This window comes from Scardinius erythrophthalmus, assembly GCF_964197995.2.
Source record: "Scardinius erythrophthalmus genome assembly, chromosome: 23".
NCBI lineage: Eukaryota > Metazoa > Chordata > Actinopteri > Cypriniformes > Leuciscidae > Scardinius > Scardinius erythrophthalmus.
Window position 1 is genome coordinate 21,841,954 of NC_138243.1, and position 27,613 is coordinate 21,869,566.

At 37.8% G+C, this 27,613-nt stretch overlaps 2 protein-coding genes across 13 annotated transcripts in view; both read left to right on the forward strand.

Moving 5' to 3' along the window:
- Positions 1 to 9,248, forward strand: part of stard13a (StAR related lipid transfer domain containing 13a) — a 44,940-nt gene extending 35,692 nt beyond the window's left edge. For all 5 annotated transcript variants that reach the window (XM_081354436.1, XM_081354434.1, XM_081354437.1 and 2 more), the window contains 7 exons: positions 636 to 834; positions 1,478 to 1,691; positions 2,621 to 2,735; positions 3,336 to 3,581; positions 3,900 to 4,117; positions 4,903 to 5,079; positions 7,753 to 9,248. In XM_081354436.1, the coding sequence (XP_081210562.1) occupies positions 636 to 834; positions 1,478 to 1,691; positions 2,621 to 2,735; positions 3,336 to 3,581; positions 3,900 to 4,117; positions 4,903 to 5,079; positions 7,753 to 7,870 (1,287 nt within the window). In that variant the 3' untranslated portion in view covers positions 7,871 to 9,248. The remainder of the gene's footprint in view (positions 1 to 635; positions 835 to 1,477; positions 1,692 to 2,620; positions 2,736 to 3,335; positions 3,582 to 3,899; positions 4,118 to 4,902; positions 5,080 to 7,752) is intronic.
- A 10,090-nt stretch (positions 9,249 to 19,338) lies between these two features.
- nbeaa (neurobeachin a) overlaps positions 19,339 to 27,613 on the forward strand; it is a 132,909-nt gene continuing 124,634 nt past the window's right edge. For 7 of the 8 annotated variants that reach the window (XM_081354542.1, XM_081354536.1, XM_081354537.1 and 4 more), the window contains exon 1: positions 19,339 to 19,920. In XM_081354542.1, the coding sequence (XP_081210668.1) occupies positions 19,639 to 19,920 (282 nt within the window). In that variant the 5' untranslated portion in view covers positions 19,339 to 19,638. Of the gene's footprint in view, positions 19,921 to 25,198; positions 25,265 to 27,613 lie in introns of those variants that run through there. The other variant, XM_081354540.1, reaches the window with a different exon arrangement.

Sequence of the window (27,613 nt, forward strand, 5' to 3'; positions counted from 1 at the left end):
ATGTACACACAAATCGGATCTGAACAGTTGCGATACTGTGAACGTAGCCTATGATATTGCAAACTCTCAAAATCTTGATGGTCTAGTCCAGTGACTGCTGTGTTTCTAAAGATAGAAAAGCCAGTTTACAAACCAAAGTCTTTGCTTTTCTTCCCTGTATGCTAATGTCTTAGTAATTCAAGATCAAATGAGATGTATTCGCTTCGTTATTACGAATCATTATTACTATTGCTCATATTTTGGGTTAGGTTTCAAACAAACGTTTGTGCAACAGTCATGAACAATACCTCAAATTGTGCGGTTTGTTGAGTAGATGAGTGATATTTCTTTTCCAAATAATCAGACATACGATTTTCATCTGGTGGACAAAAAAAAGACTGAAAAAAGTCCATAAATTTACATAGACTTTGGTTCAGTAAACCCTTGCCCTTCTAAAACCCCTGATCGCTTGGATTCCTAATGAAATGAGTGGATTTTGCCAGCAAAATTTCACCAAGCAATGGTAATGCCACTCATTTGTCAGCCACCCAAAAAACCCAACCACTTAAGCGGCACCCAGGCAACCACCCACAATGCCACCTCTCACATTTTCTTTATAAAAAGTACAATTATTTCCTTTTCTTGTTGTGCTTCAGGTGGGACTTTTCCGCAAATCTGGAGTGAAGTCTCGTATTCAGGCTCTCAGGCAAATGTGTGAAACCTCCCCAGAAAATGTGAACTACGAGGATCAGTCCGCGTATGACGTGGCGGACATGGTCAAACAGTTCTTCAGAGACCTGCCTGAGCCTCTCCTCACAAGCAAAATGGGCGAGACCATCCTCCACATATACCAGTGTAAGCATTTCCTGTCTTTTACCTAGCCTAGAAATCTAGACGCACCCTAGCGGCAGCAAAATTTATTTTGCAGCCAGGGTAGTCTAGCAACTCTCTGTTGACTTTCAGAGCTGTAAAAACCTAAATTGGGTCAGGCCAATCACATCGTGTATAGAGTAGGCGGGGCGGGCTTAACATAATGACGACAGAGTTGCTAACGTTACTTGAAAACAAAGAATGGCGGCTGCTGCTGGAGAACAGTCTTTCGAATCGGCTTTGGCCGTGACTCTGGAGGACTTGGAGTTAGGTTTTTCTTTGAGAAAAGAGCAAAGAACGGCACTTAAATCATTCTTAAAAAAGGAAGATGTGTTCATAGTTTTGCTGGACAGATTCAAAAGTTGAATCTATCAACTAACGTTAGCTCCGCTGTTGGGAAAACGCTCTGGTTGGTTGAAGCGCTGTCCTGTTGCGTGCAGAGTGAATTTGAAAGACAGCCGTTTATCCCGCCCCTCGGATTGAGCCGTGTCTATGGTGAGTTTCCAGACCTAACATCTTGATGTAGGTCTGGCTTGCCAGGCTGTCTGTTACCAGCTCATGTGCACAAATGCTACAACCAGTACTTTCAAATCCCTAACGCTCTCTATTGTGCTTTCATTCTACCCAGATGTCCCTAAAGAACAACGCTTACAGGCTGTGCAGGCAGCTATCATGCTAATGGCCGACGAAAACCGTGATGTCCTGCAGACACTGCTGTGCTTCCTAAATGATGTCACTTCCTCTGTTGAGGAGAACCAGATGACCCCCATGAACCTGGCAGTGTGCCTCGCTCCTTCTCTCTTCCACCTCAACATCATGAAGAATGATAACCTGTCGCCTAGGTAACAGAGTTCCGTTTTCAGTGCATTCCAACACATGTGCTTAGAAAGGGTGAAACTTGGGTTTCATTATTGTATAGGAGCTATAGGATGATATGTGTGCTTTGTCATTAGGACTCCCTGGACCTGAGGTGTCGTGAGAAGGCGTGAAGGGTTTTATTAACTCAGTGTAAAAACAACTCCCACATCATTGTGTCGAGTAATGCTCCCTAATGAACACAGAGCAGACACACTTCCCTGAGGGCCAGAGACAGGAGGAGGTGTGGTGGGCGTTTTAAAAGAGACGGGTAGTTTAGCTTTAACCTCAGACTTACCCAGACTGGGCAAAGGGGGGTGGGGGTATTAGGAGATTTCTTTATAATGTATTAAGTGTACCATGAGAGATGTTTAGGTATTTTAATGTCCTTGTTACACGTTTCATGTATTTACTATAGTAATAACTATAAATTAGACATAATTACATGCTTTTACAACTACCCCCAAACCAAACCCGAAGCCTACACTAACCCTATAGTAAGTACATGTAGTTAATTAATATTACTCAGTGCGGTTACACTTTATTTTAAGGTGTCATTGTTACAGTGTAATTATATATTTAAGTACTGAGTAATATTAAGCAACTACATGTACTTACTATAGGGTTAGGGTAGAATTAGGGTTTGGTTGAGGGTTAGTTGCATGTAATTATGCATAATTTACTGTTATTACTATGGTAAGTACATGTAGCATATGTAACAAGGACACTGTAAAATAAAGTGTTACACTCAGTGCTTAAATGTATAAATACTCTAACAGGGACACATCAAAATGAAGTGTAACCGATGTTTTTCATTGGTTTAATCGTTTGTTTTATATGCTTACAGCCACAAATATTGTGAAAATATAATGGATCACATGGAAGCTCAAGCACATGATGTCTTTTATGCATTCAGGTCTATCCAGAGGAAGTATGCCACTGGGCGACCAGACCAAAAGGACCTGAATGAGAACCTTGCGGCTACTCAGGGGCTTTCACACATGATTGCTGAGTGCAATCAGCTGTTTGAGGTACGAGATACATGTTCTGTCATGTTTGCAATGAGAAGTTGTACAGTTGTGTGCAGAACAAGTACAAAATGTTTAGCTGATCATTGTAATCTTTTCAGTATGGGATTCCCTGGAATACATTACCACTAATAAGTTTGGGATCAGTACAATATATATATATATATATATATATATATATATATATATATATATATATATATATATATATATATATATATATATATATATTTAACTAATTAATACTTTTATTTAAGGATGCATTAAATTTGTTTAAAATTGACAGTAAAAATGTTTGCACTGTTTTTAAATAAAGGCTGTTCTTTTGAACTTACTTTTCATCGAATCTTGAAAAAAAGCTGAAAATTCAGCTTTGTCATCACTGAAATAAATTACATTTTAAAATATATTCAAACAGAAAACAGTTATTTTAAATTGTAATAATATTGCAAGATTTTTTACTGTATTTTTGATCAAATAAATGCAGCCTTGGTGAGTATAAAAGAGTATAAAAAATACTGACCTCTATTTAAAAGAACAGTGTTGGAGGACAAAAGGAGACTTCTTTTGAAATGTTTTTTTCTTTTAATGTGGTTTGTCCAGATTCCTCAGGAGATGCTCTCTCAGTCCAGGAACTCGTACATGGAAGCTGAGCTGCTGGCGCCCTCTTTGGACGAGCTCTGTAAAAAACAGTCACAACCGGACGAGGAAGAGGAAGAAGAGGAAGAAAGTACATATCACTCTTATCTGGAGAGCATGATACAGAATTTGATGAAAGAAGCCAAAGACAAGACCAAAGGCTGGGTGGCCAGATCAAACATTGACAATATTGAGCTATCATTCAAAAAGGTAAGAACGAATTTTAGATACAGATTTATGTATGTTTTTATTCATTCATTCATGTTGCATAGACTGTTTTTAATATTTACTTTTGTAATAAATAAAATACTATAAATTTATTTATTTGTTTTTTATTTAAATTCTCTCTTTAACATCTTGATTACATTTAGTGAATTATGAACGTCGGATCAAATTTGTTTGTGAATATTGAAATTATAGACAGATACATGGCATGGGAAGAAGTTCATGGTCTATCCTATCCAATAAAAAAATAAAAAAGCCTACAACATAATTAAAAGTCTGAGGGAAGTCTGTTGTCCCGCGCAGGTGGGAGACGGGACCCCGTTGAGACGCTGGCGTGTTTCTGCAGAGGTGGAGGCTCCTCCATCAGTGGTGCTGTACCGTATACTGCGAGAGCGCCACCTGTGGGACAGTAACCTGCTGCAGTGGAAGGTTCTGGAAACTCTGGACAAGCAGACAGAAGTGTACCAGTATGAGCTGAACAGCATGGCCCCTCACCCCAGCAGAGACTTTGTGGTGCTCAGGTGAGTACAAAAACATCATCTGATCCTGCTTGTGTGATTTTTATGTTTTCATTTTTTTATATGTATGTACATTTATAGCACTATACTTTGTATTATAGTACCCGATTCTGACTGCCGTTATCAATCTCTCTCTATTTTTTCCCTCTGAGCAAATGGGAACACAAAAAAATATATTTTATGTAATCTCTCATTCACCTCTATAGAAGTTTACCCAACTATGACGACATCCGCTTCTGAGAAACCCGGAAATGTGAAAAGGGTTGTTTACTGTTGGATCCGTGTGCTTGTGTTTGATCCCATTATCAAATATCTGAATAAGCTTAACTGATTACACCGTTAAAGCTGTAATAAAGGCATGTGCTTCATTTGAGCATCTGCAGCGAGAGCTTTTTGTGCGTCATTCGGTTCTTGTGATTCTCAGAACGCTGAGGTCTTAAAAAGATCTAGCATTCCCCTGCTGAGCAGCTGGGCATTCATGGAGTATTACTGAAAGAGACTCACTGAGCACACTTCTGTTACTTCAACATAAAATGCTTTGAACTAAGCAAATTAGACCACCCAGGTCATGCCCTGAATATCACTGTAAGATCACAGTTTAACATCGTTTGACAAATACGCAGCTGTGAGGTGCAAACAGTAATCTGATCGTAGGAATATTGCATGTTATTTGATAATTAATCAAATTTGCATTTGGCAGATTGACACCTACATCTCTTGCGTCAGGAATGTCAATATCAAGAGTGTTTGCTGTGATTTATAGTGGTGTTGTTTTCTTTTGCGTTTAGGACGTGGAGGACAGATATGCCAAAAGGGGTGTGTGTACTGGTGTCGTTGTCGGTCGACCATGAGGAAAGCCCACAGCTGGCCGGAGTGAGAGGGGTCGTTCTGGAATCACAGTATCTGCTAGAACCATGTGGCTCTGGCAAGTCCAGACTCACACATATATGCAGAGTTGATCTGAAGTAAGTGCATTGAAGACACTACCGTTCATATGTTTGGAGTCAGAAAGATGAATGAATAATGATATAAAATATCAAATAAATGCTGTTCTTTTGAACTTTCTATTGATCAAATAATCTTTCAAAAATGAATCAGGGTTTCCATAAAATATTATTAAAAAATGTTAACTGTTTTCAACATTGATAATAATAAGAAATGTCCTAATGAGCATATTAGAATGATTTCTGAAGGATCATGTGACACTGAAGACTGGAGTAATGATGCTGAAAATTCAGCTTTACCATCACAGGAATAAATTACATTTTAAAATATATTGAAATAGAAAGCTTTTTTTTAAGTATAATAATATTTCACAATAGCTTTTTATTTTTTATATATATATATATATATATATATATATATATATATATATATATATATATATATATATATATATAAAATATATATATATAAAAAAAAAATATATATATATATATATATATACACTCAGGTCCATAAATATTGGGACATTGACACAATTCTAATCTTTTTGGCTCTATACACCACCACAATGGATTTGAAATGAAACGAACAAGATGTGCTTTAACTGCAGACTTTCAGCTTTAATTTGAGGGTATTTACATCCAAATCAGGTGAACGGAGTAGGAATTACAACAGTTTGTATATGTGCCACCCACTTTTTAAGGGACCAAAAGTAATGGGACAGATTAACAATCATAAATCAAACTTTTACTTTTTAATACTTGGTTGCAAATCCTTTGCAGTCAATTACAGCCTGAAGTCTGGAAGGCATAGACATCACCAGTTGCTGGGTTTCATCCCTGGTGATGCTCTGCCAGGCCTCTACTGCAACTGTCTTCAGTTCCTGCTTGTTCTTGGGGCATTTTCCCTTCAGTTTTGTCTTCAGCAAGTGAAATGCATGCTCAATCGGATTCAGGTCAGGTGATTGACTTGGCCATTGCATAACATTCCACTTCTTTACCTTAAAAAACTCTTTGGTTGCTTTCACAGTATGCTTTGGGTCATTGTCCATCTGCACTGTGAAGCGCCGTCCAATGAGTTCTGAAGCATTTGGTCACAACATGCTTTTCTTCACAACATTTGGCCAGATCAAGAACACTCTCCAGGAGGTAGGTGTATGTGTGTCAAAGTCAAAAATCAAGAGAAGACTTCACCAGAGTGAATAAAGAGGGTTCACCACAAGATGTGAACCATTGGTGAGCCTCAAAAACAGGAAGGCCAGATAAGAGTTTGCCAAACAACATCTAAAAAAGCCTTCACAGTTCTGGAACAACATCCTTTGGACAGATGAGACAAAGATCAACTTGTACCAGAGTGATGGGAAGAGAAGAGTATGGAGAAGGAAAGGAACTGCTCATGATCCAAAGCATACCACCTCATCAGTGAAGCATGGTGGTGGTAGTGTCATGGCGTGGGCATGTATGGCTGCCAATGGAACTGGTTCTCTTGTATTTATTGATGATGTGACTGCTGACAAAAGCAGCAGGATGAATTCTGAAGTGTTTCGGGCAATATTATCTGCTCATATTCAGCCAAATGCTTCAGAACTCATTGGACGGCGCTTCACAGTGCAGATGGACATTGACCCGAAGCATACTGCAAAAGCAACCAAAGAGTTTTTTAAGGTAAAGAAGTGGAATGTTATGCAATGGCCAAGTCAATCACCTGACCTGAATCCGATTGAGCATGCATTTCACTTGCTGAAGACAAAACTGAAGGGAAAATGCCCCAAGAACAAGCAGGAACTGAAGACAGTTGCAGTAGAGTCCTGGCAGAGTTTCACCAGGGATGAAACCCAGCAACTGGTGATGTCTATGCCTTCCAGACTTCAGGCTGTAATTGACTGCAAAGGATTTGCAACCAAGTATTAAAAAGTAAAAGTTTGATTTATGATTGTTAATCTGTCCCATTACTTTTGGTCCCTTAAAAAGTGGGTGGCACATATACAAACTGTTGTAATTCCTACTCCGTTCACCTGATTTGGATGTAAATACCCTCAAATTAAAGCTGAAAGTCTGCAGTTAAAGCACATCTTGTTCGTTTCATTTCAAATCCATTGTGGTGGTGTATAGAGCCAAAAAGATTAGAATTGTGTCAATGTCCCAATATTTATGGACCTGACTGTATATATATATATTTATTAAAAATAAATAAATACTGTATATATATATATACAGTATATATATAACTTTATTAAAAATGTATAAAAAAAATATATATATATATATATATATATATATTTTTTTATACATTTTTAATAAAGTTATTACAAAGCTGACTTTTGCTTTGTCATTATGGGGTATGGAGTGCAGAATGATATGGGATTTTTTTATTTTTTTATTATTATTATTATTATTTTAAAGCATTTTAGTGAAAGGCTGCAACCTAAAAAATTTAAATATGTGTAATAAAATTATACTGTACATGTGATTTGTTCTTTAATAAAACAGACATGGTTGTAATTGTCTTTAAATAGTTTGTTTTATTTGAACAGAATTATTCCTCTGGTTCATTAGAAAGTACTTTGTGTACTGTTGTGAAGTACTTTCTCAAAGCATGTGTAATGAATGCTGTACATCTCTTAATTGTCCTAAAAATTACACCTGCGTACACTTACACTTCACTAAATGCTGTATGTTTGCTTGCTGTTCCAGAGGAAAGTCTCCAGAGTGGTACAACAAAGCGTTCGGCCATCTCTGTGCTAGCGAGGCCGCTCGCATCCGCAACTCCTTCCAGGCTTTGGATCCCGAGGGCCCAGAGACCAAAATCTGAGCCGGGCTACGTGGAGTCAGGCGTGAGGGAACTGGGATGTAGTTCGACGTCAGGACAGATAGTCACAGAGGACAAACTTAGAGAGATTTGTGACGGAAGACGAGAGCAAATGGAACAGTCATTTGTGTTTCTAGCCCCCCCTAAACAACAACAAACTGCCATGTCCTGTTGGTTTAATAGACTGTGGATCATTGGGATTCGTTTTAGAGTGTTTTACCCCTTATAGGGCATTTAATTTAGTCCGTTTATTTCATATAAATGTATGCAGCTGTTCAAAACTGCCACTTTTGAAATGGCATTTGTTGTGTGTTTTGGGGCATGTGTTTAGAGAAGAGAAAAGATGGACAGAGAAAGTGACAGAGACAGACTCCAGCGTAGCCATAAAGCCATGCCTATAAAAGAAAGTCATAATGCTGCTTCCTGTTGTCCAGTCTTTACCACAGCAGACAGCTTTAACTAGCACCTTCAGAGCTTCGCTTACAACAAACAGATGTGGATGACAAGCCACCTCATGCTAATCAAAACACAGCAGGTCTGGTTTAGTTTTACCAAGCACTTCAAATTTAGGTACCTTAATGTCTAAACATTATTTAAAACTCTGTATTTAGGTGTTTTATCCTCATTTGAATGAAGATAGTGTTACATTGACTATATTTTTAAAGTAAGATTGTACCCTGGTGACGTATTGTTGTGAAGTATTTACTGACAAGCCCATATTATATAAGTTCTGTTGAAATATGTTATCGTTACATTGGTCTTTGATTTCATTCACTGTTAAGCAATAATGTATTATCATGATAAATGCACCAGTACTCTGCTCTTCTGACAATGCAATATGATTTAAGATGAAAAACCAAACAAAGTTGTAAATAATATAGGCAATGCTAGTGATTGTTGCAATTATGGATTGTTATTATTATTATTATTATTGCTGTCATTGTTATATGTTGCTGTGTCACACTCTACAATGTCTGGGACATGAATTCATTTCACTGCTTCTGAGAAGCATGTCTATTTTATTCACAGAGCTGTACATTTGTGTGTGTTTGTGTATAAATGTGTAGATACAATTCCGGTTGTAAATTTTGTACAAAAATGAGGCTTATTGGCAGGTTTATCTGCATTTATGCTCAGTTATTTTCCTCATCATATCAATATTTTGCTTGAAATATCATTGCAAGCTGGTTTAATCAGCTGGCTTGTTCAGTGCTGTTTTGATGGGAACTGTGTATTTGGGTTTGACTTGAGCTCGGTGGCAGGAGGAGGGTGATATGTTGTGGCTCCAAAGGTAGTTTTTGAACAGTTAAACAGGGTGGTTGAAGTTCCAATCATTTGGAAATGTGAAAAATAAAACCTCAATGCAATGATGTTTTACTGTTTTCAGTATTTGTTGTGTTTGGGACATATTTTGTTTAAAGATATATATATATATTTTTTTTTTTTAGTATTTACTGAATTTATTCTGTCTTGTTGGTCAGTCCAATAGTCGTGTCCTAAATATTGCGTAACTTTCTCAAAACGTATTGTAAATCAACAATGGGATCTAACAAAATCACTTCCAAAGAATCGCACAGGCTGAATAAAAAGGCTAACCACCGGAGGGCAGTGTGGATGCACCACAGTAGCATTGGATGCTTGGCGTCGTGTGTGCAGGTACGTTTGAATGAATAATACTAACAACAAACTTAGAAATGTAGAGGTCAAAGAACTATCCTTATGAACAACATTGCCAGTAAATACAGTAGATGTGATTGTGTTTTCTCCTGGGTCTGCAGAACCCGAGAGAGTCTCAAGGGAACTATTGATCCACGCCATTTGAATAACACGTCTAGACACAGAAGTATGAAAGGCAGAGGACACTCACTGCGGGCCATACATCATCATTAGGGAGCAAAAAAGTATGGCGTGTCTTTATACCAAAGAAGGTCAGATTTCATAAACATTGTCGACCACAAGCTATTCCTTCAGGAGTGATTTCAGATGCTCCGGGTTTATTTAGCTATTTAACCAGTTCCGCACTCTAATTTCATTGGACAAAGAACTGAAAGTTTTATGCGTACTTGTCTACTACGTAGTAAAATCAGTAGTCTACGTTAAATGAGTCCGAGTAGCCTACGCAGTTTTTATGAGATTCTTAAAGCCACGGTAGCTGAGGTAAAGCTTAAAAATAGAAAACGACACACAACTGTTTGAATAACTAGTTGTTCCTCGTGCTTTAATTGTACTTTTAACAATATCTGTATTCTGTTTACACATTATTTTCATTTTTCCCCATGGCTTTCCACCCATTTTTTTGTATGTCATCGTCAAGGAATATTTTTTAATAAAAGTAATTAATACTTTTATTCAGCGATGATGTGTTAAATTAATCAAAATGTGAGCGTAAAGACATTAACAATATTGTAAGTTATATAGGCTAATATAGCTAGTGGTCCTTTCAAAGGACATAGGCCTACTTTTCTAATATTTTGAGTGAAATTTGATAAATATTTTATAAAATGTCCATTAAATTAGAGCATTTTTGTGAAAGTCGCGCTTGTCATCATCAATTTGTATAATATATCAGGCATAAGGCATCCCCCACCCTGCTTTCCCATGTCTGCATTAGCATCGGCCATTGAAAATCCCATATTAATCAACCACTGCTCTGCAGGCATGATACAGCGCTGTGGCCATATCATCATTTTATGACGCCTTCATGCTGTCCAGACTTGTTTTGGTTTTTCAGTTGACATCTGACTAAATCTTTCACTCTGTTTCAAAGATTCAGTGCAGATATGCGCACCGCCTCAGAGGAAGCCTGGCAGATTGAATTCCAAAAAACAAAAAGCAATCACTTTCTATAGCTCGGACAAATCCTAGCACAGCAATAAGGTCATTAATAAATAAAAGATCAAATGCGTGAATTATTGATGTTTGTGTCTGAGTGTGTGTGAGAGAGAAAGAGAGACTATGGGTGTTTTTGCTTTTGGAGAGGATAATATCTGGTTTGGCCTTTCAACAAAGCAAAACGTGCGAAACATCCCATAAACAGATCTATAGCTTCAATCAGACGGCTTGATTAGACAATTCTCCTGGGAACAATTCAGGCCAACAATTAACAATATGGAGCTACAACCTTCAGCTAATTACTGTCTTTCTATCAGACTCCTTTGGAGGAGGATTTTAAAAAAGAGAGAGAGAGAATCTTCCAGGGACGGATGCAGCATGACCTCACTTTCCCCTCCTGTCCTGTTTATTTCTACTTCTCATGCTTTTAGAGTTGACAGAGTGTCAATTTGGTGGCTGGATATGGTCCTAATGTAGATGTATATGCTGAGAGAGAGAGAGAGAGTCAAAGATGCACACATCTAGAGAAAAAAAATACATGAGTTATGTACAGCCCCAGAGAGACAGAAAGAAGAGAAAAAGAGAGAAATTCAGTTGCCTTGGCTACCATTTTGTTCATGTCACCGACTTCCTCACTATCTCCTGGCCCCTCTAGCACTCTCGTCTATCGTCTTTTCTTCTTTTCTTTTGTTTCTCCTTCCATTTTCCACACAATACACTGGCTATCTGGATGACAGCATTGCAGGGGAGCTCAGAGTCTTTTTTTCTCATCAGTTGTGATATGGGCTTTCGCATAAAAACCACTGAATCATTTTTTTTCTTTATCACTCTATTGTTATCATCTTCTCTTCCAATCCTAAACCACACAACCTTTCTTGTTTAGTTGTTCTTTTTTACTACTATATATGATTTACTGTTTTATATGATGCTTTGTTTTTCAGGTATTCGTCATTTTAATATAATATCAAATTAGGTCCGAAAAGGCCTATTTTTCACATCCTTCACAAGTATTTTTCACTTTTATCTTTCCCATAGGGAAAAGTCTTGGAAAGAATTATAAGCCATGTAACAAACCAGCCAGCTACAAGGTGAACCACAACATTACAAACAAAAAAGTAGCAAAAAGGTATTTAAAAATCGGACAAAAAGGCAAAGGTATAAGCAGTGCTGGGTAGTAACTGATGTAATCTGGATTACAAATCAGATTACAAAAATGAATTACTTGTAATTAGATGCTTTTTAAAATACTCAAAATCAGAATACTGTTACTTTTTATTGATTACATGATTACTTAATAATTACAAAATGGCAGTAAATTAATCTGAATTAATTTCTCCCTCGTTGTTCTTTTTTATCTTTAAAATGTTCCTTTCTCAAACGTTTTATGGAATTGCACACACAGACCGACCACTAGTCATGTGACTATAATTACATGGAAAACTGAGCGGCCACACAGCATAAACAAATAAAATATTTAGTCTTTTTTTTTGTTAGTGTTGTATTTTGATTAATTTATTTTCAAGTTATTTATTTATTTATAACCCTACATAGGGAAACCCTGATGTAATGTAATGTTTAATGCACTTCATGTTGCTAAAACAAATGGAATCATTTTTCTTTCTCTGTTTTTTATTTTTATTTTTATCAATATGGTAGAAGATTATACTATTCAAATCAATGTGCTAAATGAGTTAGGTCAAAAGTAATCAAAAAGTAGTCTGATTATATTACCTAAAATGTGTAATGTCATAGATTACGTTACTACTTGCAAATTTTATCATCCAGATCCGTGTGGAGCACTTTTATCATGGATGGATGCGCTTTGATGGACTTCCAAAAAAAAATGTACCCAATCACCCCCATTATAAAGCTTGAAAGAGCCAGGACATTTTTTAATATAACTCCGATTGTATTCGTTTGAAAGAAGAATGTCATATACACCTAGGATGGCTTCAGGGTGAGTAAATCATGGGCTAATTTTCATTTTGGGGTGAACTATCCCTTTAACGGCTTCAATGAGGGGAAAAAACTCCAATACCATGAAGCATTGTGTTATGGAACAGAGACTCAAGACAAAATGATACTGGTAAGAAACAGGTTTATTGAAACAAGTAGCGGTGAGCACCAGTGGGTGACGATAATGGAGAATGTCTTTGAATAATGATGGTGAGACGTACCGAAAGTCTGTGGTTCTTTTGCAGATGATGAAGGAGGTCGTGGATGCTATGGTGAGAGATCGCTGGAGTACACACAGTGGAACAGAGAGAGCTAAGTAGCTGAGTGATGACAGAAATTTCTTTGGAGAATCATGGGTAATGTAGACAGAAGCATATACCATCGATTACAAGTCTTGTACCTCACAGTAGTTCTGACTATAACTGGTTATAAATTATTAAAATAACAGTTCCCCTACGGAGAAAATAAATGAGATTTTTTTCCCCCCTGGAACCCAACTGTTAAAGTATCCAATATGTTCTGATTGGCTGTGACTCTATTGCTTATTGCAACATTTCAAAAGTGTGAACGCATCTACGTTGTCAACCGAGAAAATACATGTTGCACCTGTGTAAGGTGCACGATTGTGGGCCAATGAGATTCAGTTGTGGGCGGGGCTATTCCAACATGGCATGCGAGAAATACAAACCAAGCATGGTGATTTTATCGAATTCAGGATTCATCTCATCTGCTGGCCCATGACTCATTGTCCTGTCTTCGTTTTCTCCAACTGATGGCTTTTGTTCAACAGACACACATTTAGCTTGCGTGCGTATGTGCGAACACACTTTTCTCTCTCCCATAAAAAGTCACGCTGTCTCTCACACTGTGGCTGTATGCTGTCAATGACGCAAGTAGCATATTAAATCATTTTCTAGGAAATGTAAAGCTATTTGCTGATTGTAATACAAGCCTTAAAGCTGGCATGTGCCTTTATGGGAGACCTGATTTAAAATAATTTAAAAAAGCTTTACAGAATATAAAAATCCTATTATACATGGGGAGTGAGAGTATATGGAGATATGAATCTAGAATCTAAATTCTTATTCCAATAGTATGTCATGCAAAGCTTTCAGTTTTGGGTCACTAGAAAATGCATTCTTGGAATCACAAGTATCTTTCATCTTCTACCTGGTTTCTCTTATGACTGCCTTTCTCTCGGGCACACTCGCACATCCTGTGATTCACATCCACTCCAGGATGTGACCAATTACTTGGACCTCTCATCAGCAGAGCCTTTTACAGATGAGCCTCATCTGTGAGTTCCTGTGATAGCAGGTACTTTAGTCTGCAGGGATGTGTGTGTTTCTGTGTGTGTCACATTCATTGGCTTTACAGTCTCTATTGTGTGAGGATATATGCAGCTGTCATGAGAATGTGCTTGTTATATCCCTCATAGAATAAAATAAAATACTGTGGTGTGTATAGTGATGGGATCCAAAGGGTGCTGAATGACTCCCATATACATATACCATGATATTTACTTGGTACTCCTAAGATTACCTTGGTATTTACCATGCGACATTTTGGTAATTTGTGTGTGTGTGTGAGTGTATTTGGACTTGTAAAACTATCTTTGTGAGGACCGGTTTCTGTTTTAGACCATCTGAGTGAGGAAAAAGACAGTAAAATAAATATATTTTGGTCGGTCCTCACTTTCTGAGACCCCTTTTAAATCCCTGTTTGAGGGTCAAGACTTTGTTTTAGGGATAAAGTTATAATGGATGTATAAGGTTATAATGGATAAATGTACAAGAGTGTGTCTGTGTGTGTCTGGTTTAGGTATGGGTCAAAATAACCCCACAAAGAAGGCAATATCCGATTCCAAAATCCTTTTCCTTGTGGGGACATTTTTGGTTTTCTGTGATGGGTAGGGTTAGGGTTAGGGGATAGAATATACAGTTTGTACAGTGTAAAAATCATTATGTCTACAGAAAGTCCCCATAAAACATGGAAACCCAACGTGTGTGTGTGTGTGTGTGTGTGTGTGTGTGTGTGTGGTGGATGTCACTTTAGTTTAACATGCCAGTTCATTTCTCCTGCCATTGTCAAGCATTTCACATATATGGACAGGGTGAAACGGCAAAGTGACAGCGCTCCGTCCTCTCCCTCTCTCTACTCTTCCTTGCGTTGTCGTTCGTCCTTTTTTCTCTCTCTCTTTCTCCACCCCTGTCTGTGTGCACCTCTTTCTCCTCAAGGAAAAGAACATCTCCTTGGACACGGTGCGTTTTCTCATCTGCTTTCTGTCTGCTTTCAGAGGTGAGGCGTATGACGCTGACAGGCTGTTAGCATTGAAGGAAGCTGCTTATATTTAAAAGTTCTTAATGAACTTCTTTCCAAACCTGCAGATTCCATCTTCTTGCCATACAAAACAAATATATGATGTACGTCTGTGTCCGCACTAGCCAATTCATTTCCCATTCACATACGAAATTGAAACGTACAATGGCAGCTGGGACCCTTCTCTGGGACATGCTCTTTAAAACAGACACACACCCACACACACATTAGTTCTTTGCCTACTGGGACATACCAAAACAAACGTATTGGTGATAGATAAATGTGTTGTCTTACTGTAGGATATGCCGGGATTCATTTTATAACAAATAAATAAATAAACATGCACATAAAATGATTTTCCCTACAATTATGCACATATTATGTGTTTCAATGACTTCATTAGCAGATCCGATTCTGATCTTCATTAAGAATTTGCTCTTGAGATGCTTTTTACATTTGCTTAGTGGTTTATTTGTTTTTATATTTGGAAATAAATTTGGCCAGGTTAAAAGCCCTTGATGGTTATATTTCTTGTTTTACAGCCTCTGGGCATTTGCATGATACATTATACAAGGATGTGTTGAACTCTGGGCCTAATTAAAATAACACCAAAAGATGCCCTGATGATTCATTCGACTACTAAATTGCACCACAGATATATTGTCAGCATTTGCCATATGCAAGAGAAACAATAACATGACTGGAGATGGTATCTTTTGTCTATAGGGCCAGTAAACAACTATCTAGAACCACAGCAATACCTGGCTTCTGACTGACAGGCACCACTCGATTTTTCGTCAGAAAACGTAAAAAAGTTTATTATATTTTCTGGTACGCTGAAAAGGCGAGAAAGTGTTAGCCAAAAAACAATGTTAAAATTTGAATGTGTAAGTCATGGACTTTAGCAGCGCTTGTGTTTTCTCCTGTTGTTTTGCTCTCGAGTCCAGCGCAGAACAGACCTGTCTGTCAAACCCACGCGCTCTACAGGAACAGGGAGATGTGGGCGAGTGGTGAACGGTGCAGCTATTTTAAACGAGAAAGGCTCCCTCCTTCTTTCTGAAGCGCTCTTTCATCCCTGATATGGACATACAGGGGCTTTTCCTCTCCTGTGACAGAAGATGTGGAGCAGAATAGCTCTGTGTTTACGACATTCCCTCAGCCAACCAGTGAGAGGCCAAGTCTCAAACTTTTCCTGAACAGAACGGGAAAGCAGCTCTGCCTCACTCTTTACAGTCTTAAAGGGATAGTGTCATCATTTACTCACTCTCATGTATTAGTTCCCAACCTGTGTGACCTTCTGTCATTCGTCGAACTTTACAGACTGACAGTTACCATTTACTTTCATTCAACTTTTTTTCTTCCATAAATCTCTAACTTCTCAACCCCTCCTTGTCAGTCACCTGGCTCCATTCTAGTATGTAACGGCCACTATTCACAATCAGTTGACTGATGCATAAAGTCCATTGTTTCACGTTTCATTCAGATTGATTAACAGTGTTTCATATTAACTTGAATGACTTTTCTGGTTTAAACAATCCCTCCAAATAATGGCAGATATTGTGCAGGAAACCTGTTCGGAATCATACAAGTTATAGGCTACTCTGTTTATTAAATTATAAAAGTTTATTAAATAAATTACGCAATACTTTTCCAAATAAATGTTTGACTAAAATATTGATGTTGTGTTGTCTTGCACTGTCTTTTAGAGTTTAATAGCTTTAACATTCAAAAGTACGGGGTATGTTTTTTTTTAAAAGGAAAATAATCATTTTTATTAATCAAAAACTCATAAATTGATAAAAAGTGACAAAGACTTTTGTAAACATTGTTACATAAAAATGTGTTGCTTTTCTTTTGAACACTATTCATCAAAGAATCCTGATTAAAAAAAAATGAAAAAATATCACGGTCTCCACAAAAATATGAAGCAGTGCTACTGTTTTCAACATTGATATAACTGCCTTATATTTTTAAGTACAATCAACTTGGATGTTGAAGTCATTTCAACTTACATTGCATTAAACTGACTTAAAAAATGAGTTGAATCTTGTATAACTTATAAAAAAAGTTGAAAATTGTTTAACTTATTTTGATGAGTTAAAGCAATGTAAAAACACATGTTGATCATATCATTTCATACAGTGTATTAGATTCATTTCTGAAGGATCATGTGACCCTAAAAACTGGAGTAATGGCTGCTGACACAGGAATACATTACATTATAAAATATAGCCTATTTTAAATAAAGTCTTGAAAATGTTAATATGAGCATAAGAGAAACATGTATAATAAAATCTTAACGACCCCAATTAAAAAGATACACAACATGTATTTAACAGATGCTGTTCATGTGTTCTGCATCGGTGTGTCTGAGCTTTGCAGGTTTCCAGTCTGGTGACGGGACGTAAAGCTCTGCAGACTCAGCCTCCTGTCAGCCATTGTATTGGCCGAAGACTCTTCTTCACTATCCAGCTGCCGGTCCCTTCTGTTCCCCTCCTCCTCTGAGCAGAGCCCATCCCCCTCTCCACCCCTCCTCCTCTCCTTCACTCCATATATTCATCTCCCCACTAAAAAAGGAATTATGTCTCTCTCTACCTTTTTTTTATCCCACTTGGGATGAGATTGCTTGTAAAGGGACTTTTTGGAAATAAGGACATGACTGTATAAGATAAGCAAGTGAAAGTCAAATAAAACTACATCTTACCTCTAAAACATCTTAAACTGCATTATACCCTATTTGCAAATCCAGTTTTTGAAAGTGTTAAGATAATAAGAAGCAGTATGGAAAGTGTGGTCGCTAGCCAGGATTATCTTAGTTTTGTTGTTTTAGGATTGGTCTATAGCAGAATTTTGAATGTCAGCAATATCTTTTATCTTTTGTTAAAGATCCTTTCTATTTTGAGAGAACGGGATGCAAGCAAATGAGAGTGAGAGAGGAAGAGACATAGGGAGAAAAGAGAAATAAAGAAAGAGGAGAAGAGAAGAAAGGGGCTGGGGGATGAAGAGAGGGCTTATAGGAAAAGCTCACTTTCATTCAGACTGACTTTAAACCGCTAGCCGGGCTCGTGCCAAAATGAGGCAGGACTGGTGTCCTTCTGAGTGAAGGAGAGCTCACGTCCCCATTCACAGCTTTCTGCAGTGCTAAAATTAAAACATCACAATACCAAGGTTCTCAGTGAAGGAAAATTGAGTCTTAGTGATTTGGTAGGCAATTGTTTTCTGCATAGTCTTTAACTCATATTTTATTACCAATGCTGATTGAGCAGGGCGGCTGATATCAATACAATTTAATACAAGCAAACTTGATGTATAAATTGCCCTTATTTTAAGTAACAAGGGCTTTTTCTCATTAACAATAAGGGTCGAAATTCAAATTGCTCTTATTTTCTCCAGCAGTGGATTTGAATGCTGGCTTCAAAACATATGAATGAATGAGTGAGGGAGGCATTTATATATATATATATATATATATATATATATATATATATATATATATATATATATATATATATATATATATATATATATATATATATATAAATGCTATAGCGCTTTCATAGCCTACTGTACACCCAATCATCAGGGAATCTCTCCTCAACCACCACCAGTGTGCAGCATCCACTTGGATGTATTGGATGTGGATATATTAAAAAGACACTCAAAACAGCAATAATACTATGCAAAATTGCATTTATTTATAATCAAGGCTTTTAGCTCAGTAAAATATTTATTCAAAAGACACTCAAAACAGCAATAATAATATGCAAAATTGCATTTATTAATTTCATTATTTATTATCAAGGGTTTTAGTTAAGTGCAAATAAGGGTCAACATTTCAGGTACACAAATACTTCTCCAAATTGTTTATCTTTTGGTTATATTGGCTGCCATAGAACAACTGTTCATTGCCCATGATTTTTTGGGGGGGAAAAACACACACATATATATAACAGTTGGAAGAGAACAGTTGTTCCATGGCAGCTAATACTTTATATTTCTGTATAGACACTTAAATTAAAGTATAAACTGTTCATTGCCCATGAAAAAATGTTGAGAAATAGTTTATACTTTAAGTGTCTATACAGAAATAAGCCTAGTCTTTAAAGTTGCTCTGTGAAAGAGTGAAAGAGAATGTCACATTATGATTACATCACTGCGTTAAGGCATTATTTACAATTGTTCAACGGTCCAAAATAATCCCACTCTAATTGTAATAGTCAACATAACATTAATCTGATTTGCCTAATGCTGAGACACCTATTACTGGGACTCGCGCACGTGCTCCTGCTTGGCTAGCACCTTTTGATTGACAGTCGGGCAGCAGCACGCAGGCGTGGTGAGCGCTCCCGCAGACAGGGGGCGTCAATATGGCGTCCTGAGAAAGACAACACAGCCCGACACCGCACCGATCTTCGGCTGACATCGGGATTCGGGAGGAGAGAGGGACAGTTTCGCCAAACATTAGACGTGATTTCGTTCTGCGCATCCCTCTGAACGGGTTTGGATGTGCACATCTCGGAGGAGGAGAAGGAGGAGGACAGCCTTGTGACACCTGATCGAGAATTTTCCTTTTTCATCTGTATTTGATGCTGCTGCTCAGTGCTCGGTGATACAAAAGCAGGTGAGACCGAGGCGACCGCTCCTTTTTGGGATTCTGGTCGGAAATGTCGAGCGAGAAACCGGTTTTAGCACCGGGTTCCGCCTCGCTCACGGACCGAGAAGCCCCCCAACCAGCAGCACCACCGGGTTTGGGGCAGCAAGTCGTAACGGGCTCCGTTACTGGGGACATGATGGTGTCTGGATCGGGCGCCGTGGTTCTACCGGCCGGGGTGATAAACCCTTCGGTTCCGATCCGGAATATCAAGATGAAATTCGCCGTGCTCATCGGTTTGATCCAGGTCGGGGAGGTTAGCAACAGAGATATCGTGGAGACAGTTTTAAATCTGGTAAGCATCTGCATACAGTCTATTGAACGCATGTTTTATTTAGCGCGCATGGTGTTTTTAAAGATGATGTCATATGAGAATTTATTTCTTGATCAAATGCACTAAAGCCAGAAATATTCCCCGGAGGAATGTCACCCTGTCTTTTGTTGACATCCCGTTCAGATTCATTACCACCAGCTTTGCTTTAGGGTGACAAAATATCGTACAATAACGTCATAATTCATTTTCCCTGCGTACTATCAAAAAGTGATCGCTGCGTTTGTTTGATATGCAAAATTGACAGTGTATCAACACGCCGGCCTGCAACAATGACTCGCCAAATAAGGGAATGCATCTTTCGTGGAATATGCTGTTCGATTTATAATTCTCGCCTAGACGACATATTTAACACGTCTTATGTTATCAAACGATATTTACGAATGTATGTATGTAAATAGGCTATGACTGGTGAGTAGATGTTACGCGACGCAGGAATTCATGGATTAATTCTCATAGATGTACAGCAGTGTGGGTGTAATTAATATTCAAGGCGCGTTAACGTGTCGTCTGTGATGCTCGTAATTTTTAAGCTTTAATAGTTTAATACTGTGTTTGGCACCTGTTATGTCCTCCTGTGTCCGTATATGTTCGATATGGCTGCTGTTTTTGCTCGTGGAGGCCACAGGCTGGTAAGCGAGGTGGATTAAAGCGGGCTTTAACCGAATTCTTGTTATGAAACGGCTTAGAAAACGCATTAACACAGATTCAGTAATGCCTGGGATGCTGGGAGGATCTTTGTTTTGAAGGAAGGGATGGAGATTTCTTTACCGACGTCCTTATTAATAATTACAATTGGCCGATCGAGCCAGGCCTCCTTAAAGCTGTATGAAACGTTTTTACATGCTAACTTTGCAGTCAGGTAACGTTAGGCTACAGTTTTTTTTTTAAGTCATTGAAATCACACCTCAGATAAAAGAAAGGTATCCTAATATAATGTGCTTTACTATGAAAACAAATCGAAATGAAACGCAGTGAACGTTATTCATCAACGTTTTTATTTTCTTAAACCAAGCAGTTTATAAACTGACTTAGTTCAATGGCAAATACGTGTCAATTTCACAAATTACAAACATTTCACCTTGGTGAAATCTTTATGAATGGAAGAGGATGTTTGAATGGGCGAAAAAACGTTAAAAATATTTGAGCGGCGCGCGCAGAGAGAGTTTGACAGGACAGGTTTTCTGAGGCAAGACACTTTTACCTCAGGATAAACTATATTCACTTTTAAAAAGTTGTGAAAATACATCATGAGAGTATTGTCTTTTTTTGGTGTAGGTTATAGTTTAGCTACGAAGGTAGGCCTGTTATATCTAGTAGCCTTTCAGTTCCTAAAACGACGTGCTAGCAACCTCTTAACAATGTTTCTGCAACGTTGTGAAAACGGATTTATCACATTATCCATCTCGTCATCTGTTCAAAAATGTAGCAAATCTTAGCAAAACGGCTTGCGGGGTAATTATATGCACTATAGAGACCGCAAGCGGTCGATTTATAGTCCTACTCTTTAATAGGAGGCGTCGGTCATCGTGTTTCCGATGAGTGCTGGATGTTTAGAAACATGTTAGTGGTGATTCCAGTGAAGGGATGCTGCAGCAGTTGCTCTATGCGCAGGGATGCAGAGTTCCTGTAGCCGTGCATGTGGAAGCAGGTGGTGGAGGAGGAGGAGGAGGGTGGGGGTTGCTGCAGTGGTGATGTGCTCTGAAACCTCGAGCCAACGCGATTTAAACCGAAGAGAGTAGCGCAGCACCACATCTCTCTCCTGGCTGGAGCTACTGGCGGGTCATGTGACTCCATAGAGTTCACTGTTTCAGATCGGAATGAAATTATACCAACGTACTTCCTATGTATGCTGTGCTTTGGATAATACAAAGCGGACGATGAACGTTTGAAACAAGTCACTTGCCATCCTGTCAGCTCTTAGCCCTTCTATTGTTTTTTTGGTTAAATTTGGACCCATTACAAGTATATAGCGTAGTAGTTTTTTGTCACAAGGACCTTTGTAGACTCTGTAATATTGTCAAGAACACCTTAACAAGTGCAACTAGTAGCATATTTTCAGCGTTATATGAAATAGTTTTTTATTAGTAATCTGTGGTCTTTTTTGGATCCATATTTGGAGCAAATTCTGACGTTTTACGATTGGCCTTTTAGCAGCTGTAGATAGTTTTTATTTTATTTAAATCTATTAATCAAATTGGAACTGATATATTAATCAAATTTGAAATGATGTGTATTGTGGGCCAATCTGCTTTAGTCACAATTTAGATTTATTTGTGAAATGCACATTAAATGATTTCAGAAAACCACAGTTACTTAGTGTATTATTGCAAGTCACCACAATCCATCAGTCATTAATAAAAGCGTTTTACACTAAAGCGAAACCATGTTTTAATATATTTTATTGTTGCAATAGTAACAATAACTGTAGCAATTATGGTTTCCATTGTTTTTTAATGGAGAACGCTGCTGGTCAAAGAACGTAGCAGTAACATTGTGCACTAGGGAAAGAGAGAAGCATTGCATGGTGTTTGGCACAATGCCGATACACAACTGTAGGTGGGGTAGACCTTATGTATTATTCAGCTTTGTCTGAAACCACTGCTTGTGCCTGAGTACAGCCAGTATTGATGGATGGTGAATGCCATTTAGCAGAGCAGATGTACCGATCACCTTAATTAATTGGCGATTCCGCAGGGCTTGGGAGAAGTATGCGTTTCAGGAAAAAAAAAAAGATACTCCGAAAAGGATTCACGTTTGGTTTGGTTGTTCTACTTTTGAAGGCGTTTTGATGGATTGTTTCTGTAGGCCTCGTCTTTCACCAGTTCATGGCAGTTTCTGAGGGCTGAGTTCTAATTTGGTCAGTGTGCTAGATTCAAAATTTTCAATATTTTTCTCCAGTGTCTCCCTACTTGCTATTGAAATTCCGACCAGAGAACACATGTTGTGAAGCACTGCTGTTAGACCCTGAATGTAATTAGACTCGTCCTCAACCTCGTGGCCTTACAGTGGTATGCCAGACATCCCTGCCACCCAGCTTCTGAACAAATGACACACGCAGGAGGTGTTGAGAGGGCTTGATCTGGCAGAGGGATGAACGAGTGTCCTGTGGCCCTCTTCATGAAGGCAGTTCCTTATAATGTGCCAGACAACATGCAAGCCTGCAAATGTACTATAAAACACACATGCTGTAGTTTATTATGAACGATGAGCAGCCTAGCTACCAGATGTATTTTAAGACTCAATTTCTCACTGTAATCCTACCTCTGGTCTATTTTCAAGTCACTTCTGTTTATGTGTAGAGGGTCACAGTGTCTTTTATTTAGCGTGGATCACAGGAAGACTTCCCTGACTGTATGCAGGGCTCACAGCTCCCTCCCTGTGGATCTGACATAGTTACTATTGTAGTCGTAGCTGCAGTCTTCACCCTGCCGCAAACGGGCTTCGTCTTTTTGGTTGCTGTACTGTATTACATTAATTCTTGTACTGGAAATATGTAGGCTGCAATTATAATATTAGTGGCAATTTGGGTGCGTGGCGAGGGAGATGCAATGTTGTTCATGATACAGTAATTTTATTTGCCTTTCTTTGATGCGTGGTCGTCCTTTACCTCCCGCCATTCAGTTTCTCCTGTGAGAGGCACACTGAGCCAATCTGCTCACTGTCTGTCGTTTTTCTCCCCCCCCCCCTTTTTTTTTTCTACCCACACGTAACGCACACACATGCACAGACTGCCACCGAGGGCCTAACGTTTAGACTCCCATGCCATTAGCAAAGCATCATAGTTGCCATGGAAACGGCACCATGGGATTGTGCTGCTTGCTTCCCACCATACCAACTGTTGTCATCTCTTCCCGGCCAACTGGATCAGCTTTGCGATATGGACAGGAGGATATACAAAGTAGTTTATTTGACACTAAAGCGGCTGGCGTGTAAAAGTAGTAAACATTTTAAACCAAGTAAACGAGTTTGTTAAATTTCATCTTAAAACCGTATCCTAATCAGTGTCAAGCATTTTGTCTGTCCATAATGAAAGTGAAAATGCTGTGTAATGCGACACAATGCAAACCAATTGGAACGAATATTTTGTTTAATATACAGTTACATTTCCGTTCAGAAGTTTAGGGTTGGCAAAATATTTTTATATTTTTGAAAGAATTATTTTATTATTCTCATCTGCAGCTAAAATAGTCAAAAACATGTAATATTTTGAAATATTATAAAAATTTAAAATAATTTTCAGCATCATAACCCCAGTCTTCAGTGTCACATGATCCTTCAGAAATCATTCTATGCTGATTTGGAGCTTATTATTCTCAAAGTTGAAAGCATTTGTGTTACTTAATATTTCTGTGGAAACCCTAACACATTTGTTTCAGGATTCTATGATGAATAGAACATTCTAAATAACAGCATTTATTTGAAATAAAAATTCATAAAGCTATTATAGACTTTAAACTAGGGCTGTCAAACGATTAATCGCGATTAATCGCATCCAAAATAAAAGTTTGTGTTTACATAATTTATGTCTGTGTACGGAGTATAATTATTTTCTATATATAAATACACACACATGCATATATTTAAGAAAATGTGTTATTTATGTATATAAAATATTTATATATATAATATAAATTATATATAATATAAATACATATACACAGTATATACATGCAAATATTTCTTAAATATATACATGCATGTGTGTGTATTTATATATAGAAAATAATTATACACCGTACACACACATGTATTATGTAAAGAACAAACTTTTATTTTGGATGCGATTAATCGCGATTAATCGTTTGACAGCCCTACTTTAAACATGTCTTTACTGTCACTTTTGAGCAATTTAAGGCATCCTTGCGTAGTAAAAGTATTAATTTATTTAAAAAAAAATCAGAATGACCCTAAACTTGTGTGTGTGGCGAGGCTCTGTAGTGCTACGCTAGTCACTTTATCACATCAAATCATGTTAGAATGCGTTTTAATCTTGAAATGTGTGTATATATGTACATGCATGCATTAGGTCTGCTTTTTTTTAACCAGACCTAATGCAAAATATTATATAATGATTGTGACACTGCTTTGAGGTGTCTGTTTGTATCTTAAATGCGCATGTTTTTCACTCTCTTGTGGCTGAGCTGTTGTTGTCTGTCTAAAGGGATCATCTCATTATTCACATCCTCTCTGCAGAATCACCAAGGTCAGGATGCTCTGCACAGTCAGCACAAACAGTCCTTGTTGGCCACAGAGACAGCAGCACAGCTCTATATCGCTCATTCAGGACGTAGCCATGCATAGAACGGTATGAGGCCGCTTAGCGTAATGCAAAGTTCACGCAAATCTTCCTAACACAGGATCAGTAATCTCTAAGGTCAAAAGAGCTCTGGGGAGCGTGAAATGGCACGGCGCATGGAACCTATAGGATCAATTTGTTTGCCTGCAGAACTAAACAACAATAGAGAAGCGGATATGAAATCAGGCCCTCACAATCAGATAAGCCGCATAATCAATTAATTAATTGTTTACCGTACATTTACATCTCAGGGATCCAGCAGTTGTGACAGTAGCTAATGAGTATGCGAACAAAGCCACTCGCGGACTGATCTCTTGCTTTAATGAAAGTGCTTGCATTAACCTGTGACAGTGCTGCGTCATCGTACAGCGCTGAAAGCTTTCACTGTGTGCTCTCTGCCTCTGCCACAGTAGAGTTAAAGACCCTGGCAAATGGAAATTGGTGTTTTGTGGATTTTAGTGCATGTATATTAGCTTTGAGGTCATGTATATGCTAGTATTCATGATGAAACTTCACTTTTAGCTAATGTACACAATAAAGTTTAAAAGTATGAGTTAAGTAAGACGTTTTAAGGTATTTGGAAGAACCATTCTCACCAAGGCTGTATTTATTTTTATATATTTATTTGTATTTATTCTATGAATTTACTGTATTTATTAAATCACTTATATTATAAAATATTATTACAATTTTAAAACAACTATTCTCTATTTATGTATATATTGAAATGTAATTTATTCAGGCAAAGCTGAAATTTCAGCATCATTTCTCCACTCTTCAGTGTCACATGCTCCTTCAGAAATCACTCTAGTCTATAACATGCTGATTTGCTGCTCAAGAAATATTTCATATCATTATTAAAGTTGAAAACGGTTGTGCTGCTTAATATTCTTGTGGAAACCGCAATAGTTTTTTTTTTTTTTTTTTTATAAATTTATTCAAAATACATAAATGTACCGCGTCCTTGCTGAATAAAAGTATGAATTTCTTAAACAAATTCTTACTGAATCAGATTTCCGCGAATGAGAATGTCACTAGAGACCACTGGATCTAACAAAAAGATTTGTCCTTCCTCCAATATGCCCAAACTTCCTGTTTCAATGTAAATTGCTTGAGCTTGAACGGTAACATCTGTCTTTGTGAAGACCTTGAGACAGGAATTTCATTAAACCTGGCGGTTTCATTAGAGACCAAGTGCATACAGGCAGGGTGCAGCTCCTAACATTCGTCATTATTGACTTCACTCATTAGTTATGTAGATGGAAGTGATTCGTACACTTGTCTGACACGGATAATGCTTTGTGAGCTATGTATCGTGATAGATTAATTCATAACAAGGCAGAAGGGCCACTTTTTTTCTTCAAAAGTGCTTTATGAGTCATATTCAGGCGCACAATTCTTTACTTGGCAGTTCTGGTAAATATTTTATGTAGCAAGTCAGATAATCAGCACTGCGAGTTTTGATGTAAAAATGATCATTCCAAATACAAAAAGAAAGATTACCTTTTATCAGCAGTGTATTCGACAGAAAATGATTTGAGATGTCCTACATGAACATCTGGGCTCAACATGTCTGAATTATATGTGGTATCCCCTAGGTAATGGTTCTGATGTGTGTATGTTTGACAAACCTAGAAACAACTAGTTGACATTTTTGCATGCTTTAATATGCATTTACAAAATGATTATGTTGATGTACACACACAAAATCATCCAGTAAAGAACTGCATAACATCACTCAGCATGTGTCTGATTTGTTGGGAAGGACGAAGCTGAACATCTGCGGGTCTCACAGCTTGCTGTGTCCATATTTTATCCTCAGACATAAAGCAAGGACACAGGCATTGATTAAAATCTTGTTAAAGGCGAGCACATGACTATGCCTGATGTGCAGAATTACTACAATATTCTTTACCTTGAGCTACAATTCTTTTATTGATTGTAATTCAAGACAATTTTGTAGTATTTCCCTTTTCAGTTGTATATAATGTTCTTTTTCTCCTGTGACAGAGTGGTGTGTTTTCCCTCATAACCTTATCATCTTCATGCTTATTTTGACATGTTAGCTGCCCGTGGCGAGCGCGACTGTGGGCTTTTAGCACTTCCACTCTTCCTGTCCACACCATGACCACTGACATCCAATGTTTTCTCAAAAACTATTAGTGGACTGTAATGTTTTTGCCCAATTTCTCTGTGGCTTGTTTCTTGTCGCTGTGCCATATTAATATGGAACAGGTTGGATTTATAGTTTTTGTCACATTGTGCCTGGTTATGATGTGTTAAAGGGATACTCCACTTTTTTTGGAAATAGGCTCATTTTACAACTCCCCCAGAGTTAAACAGTTGAGTTTTATCATT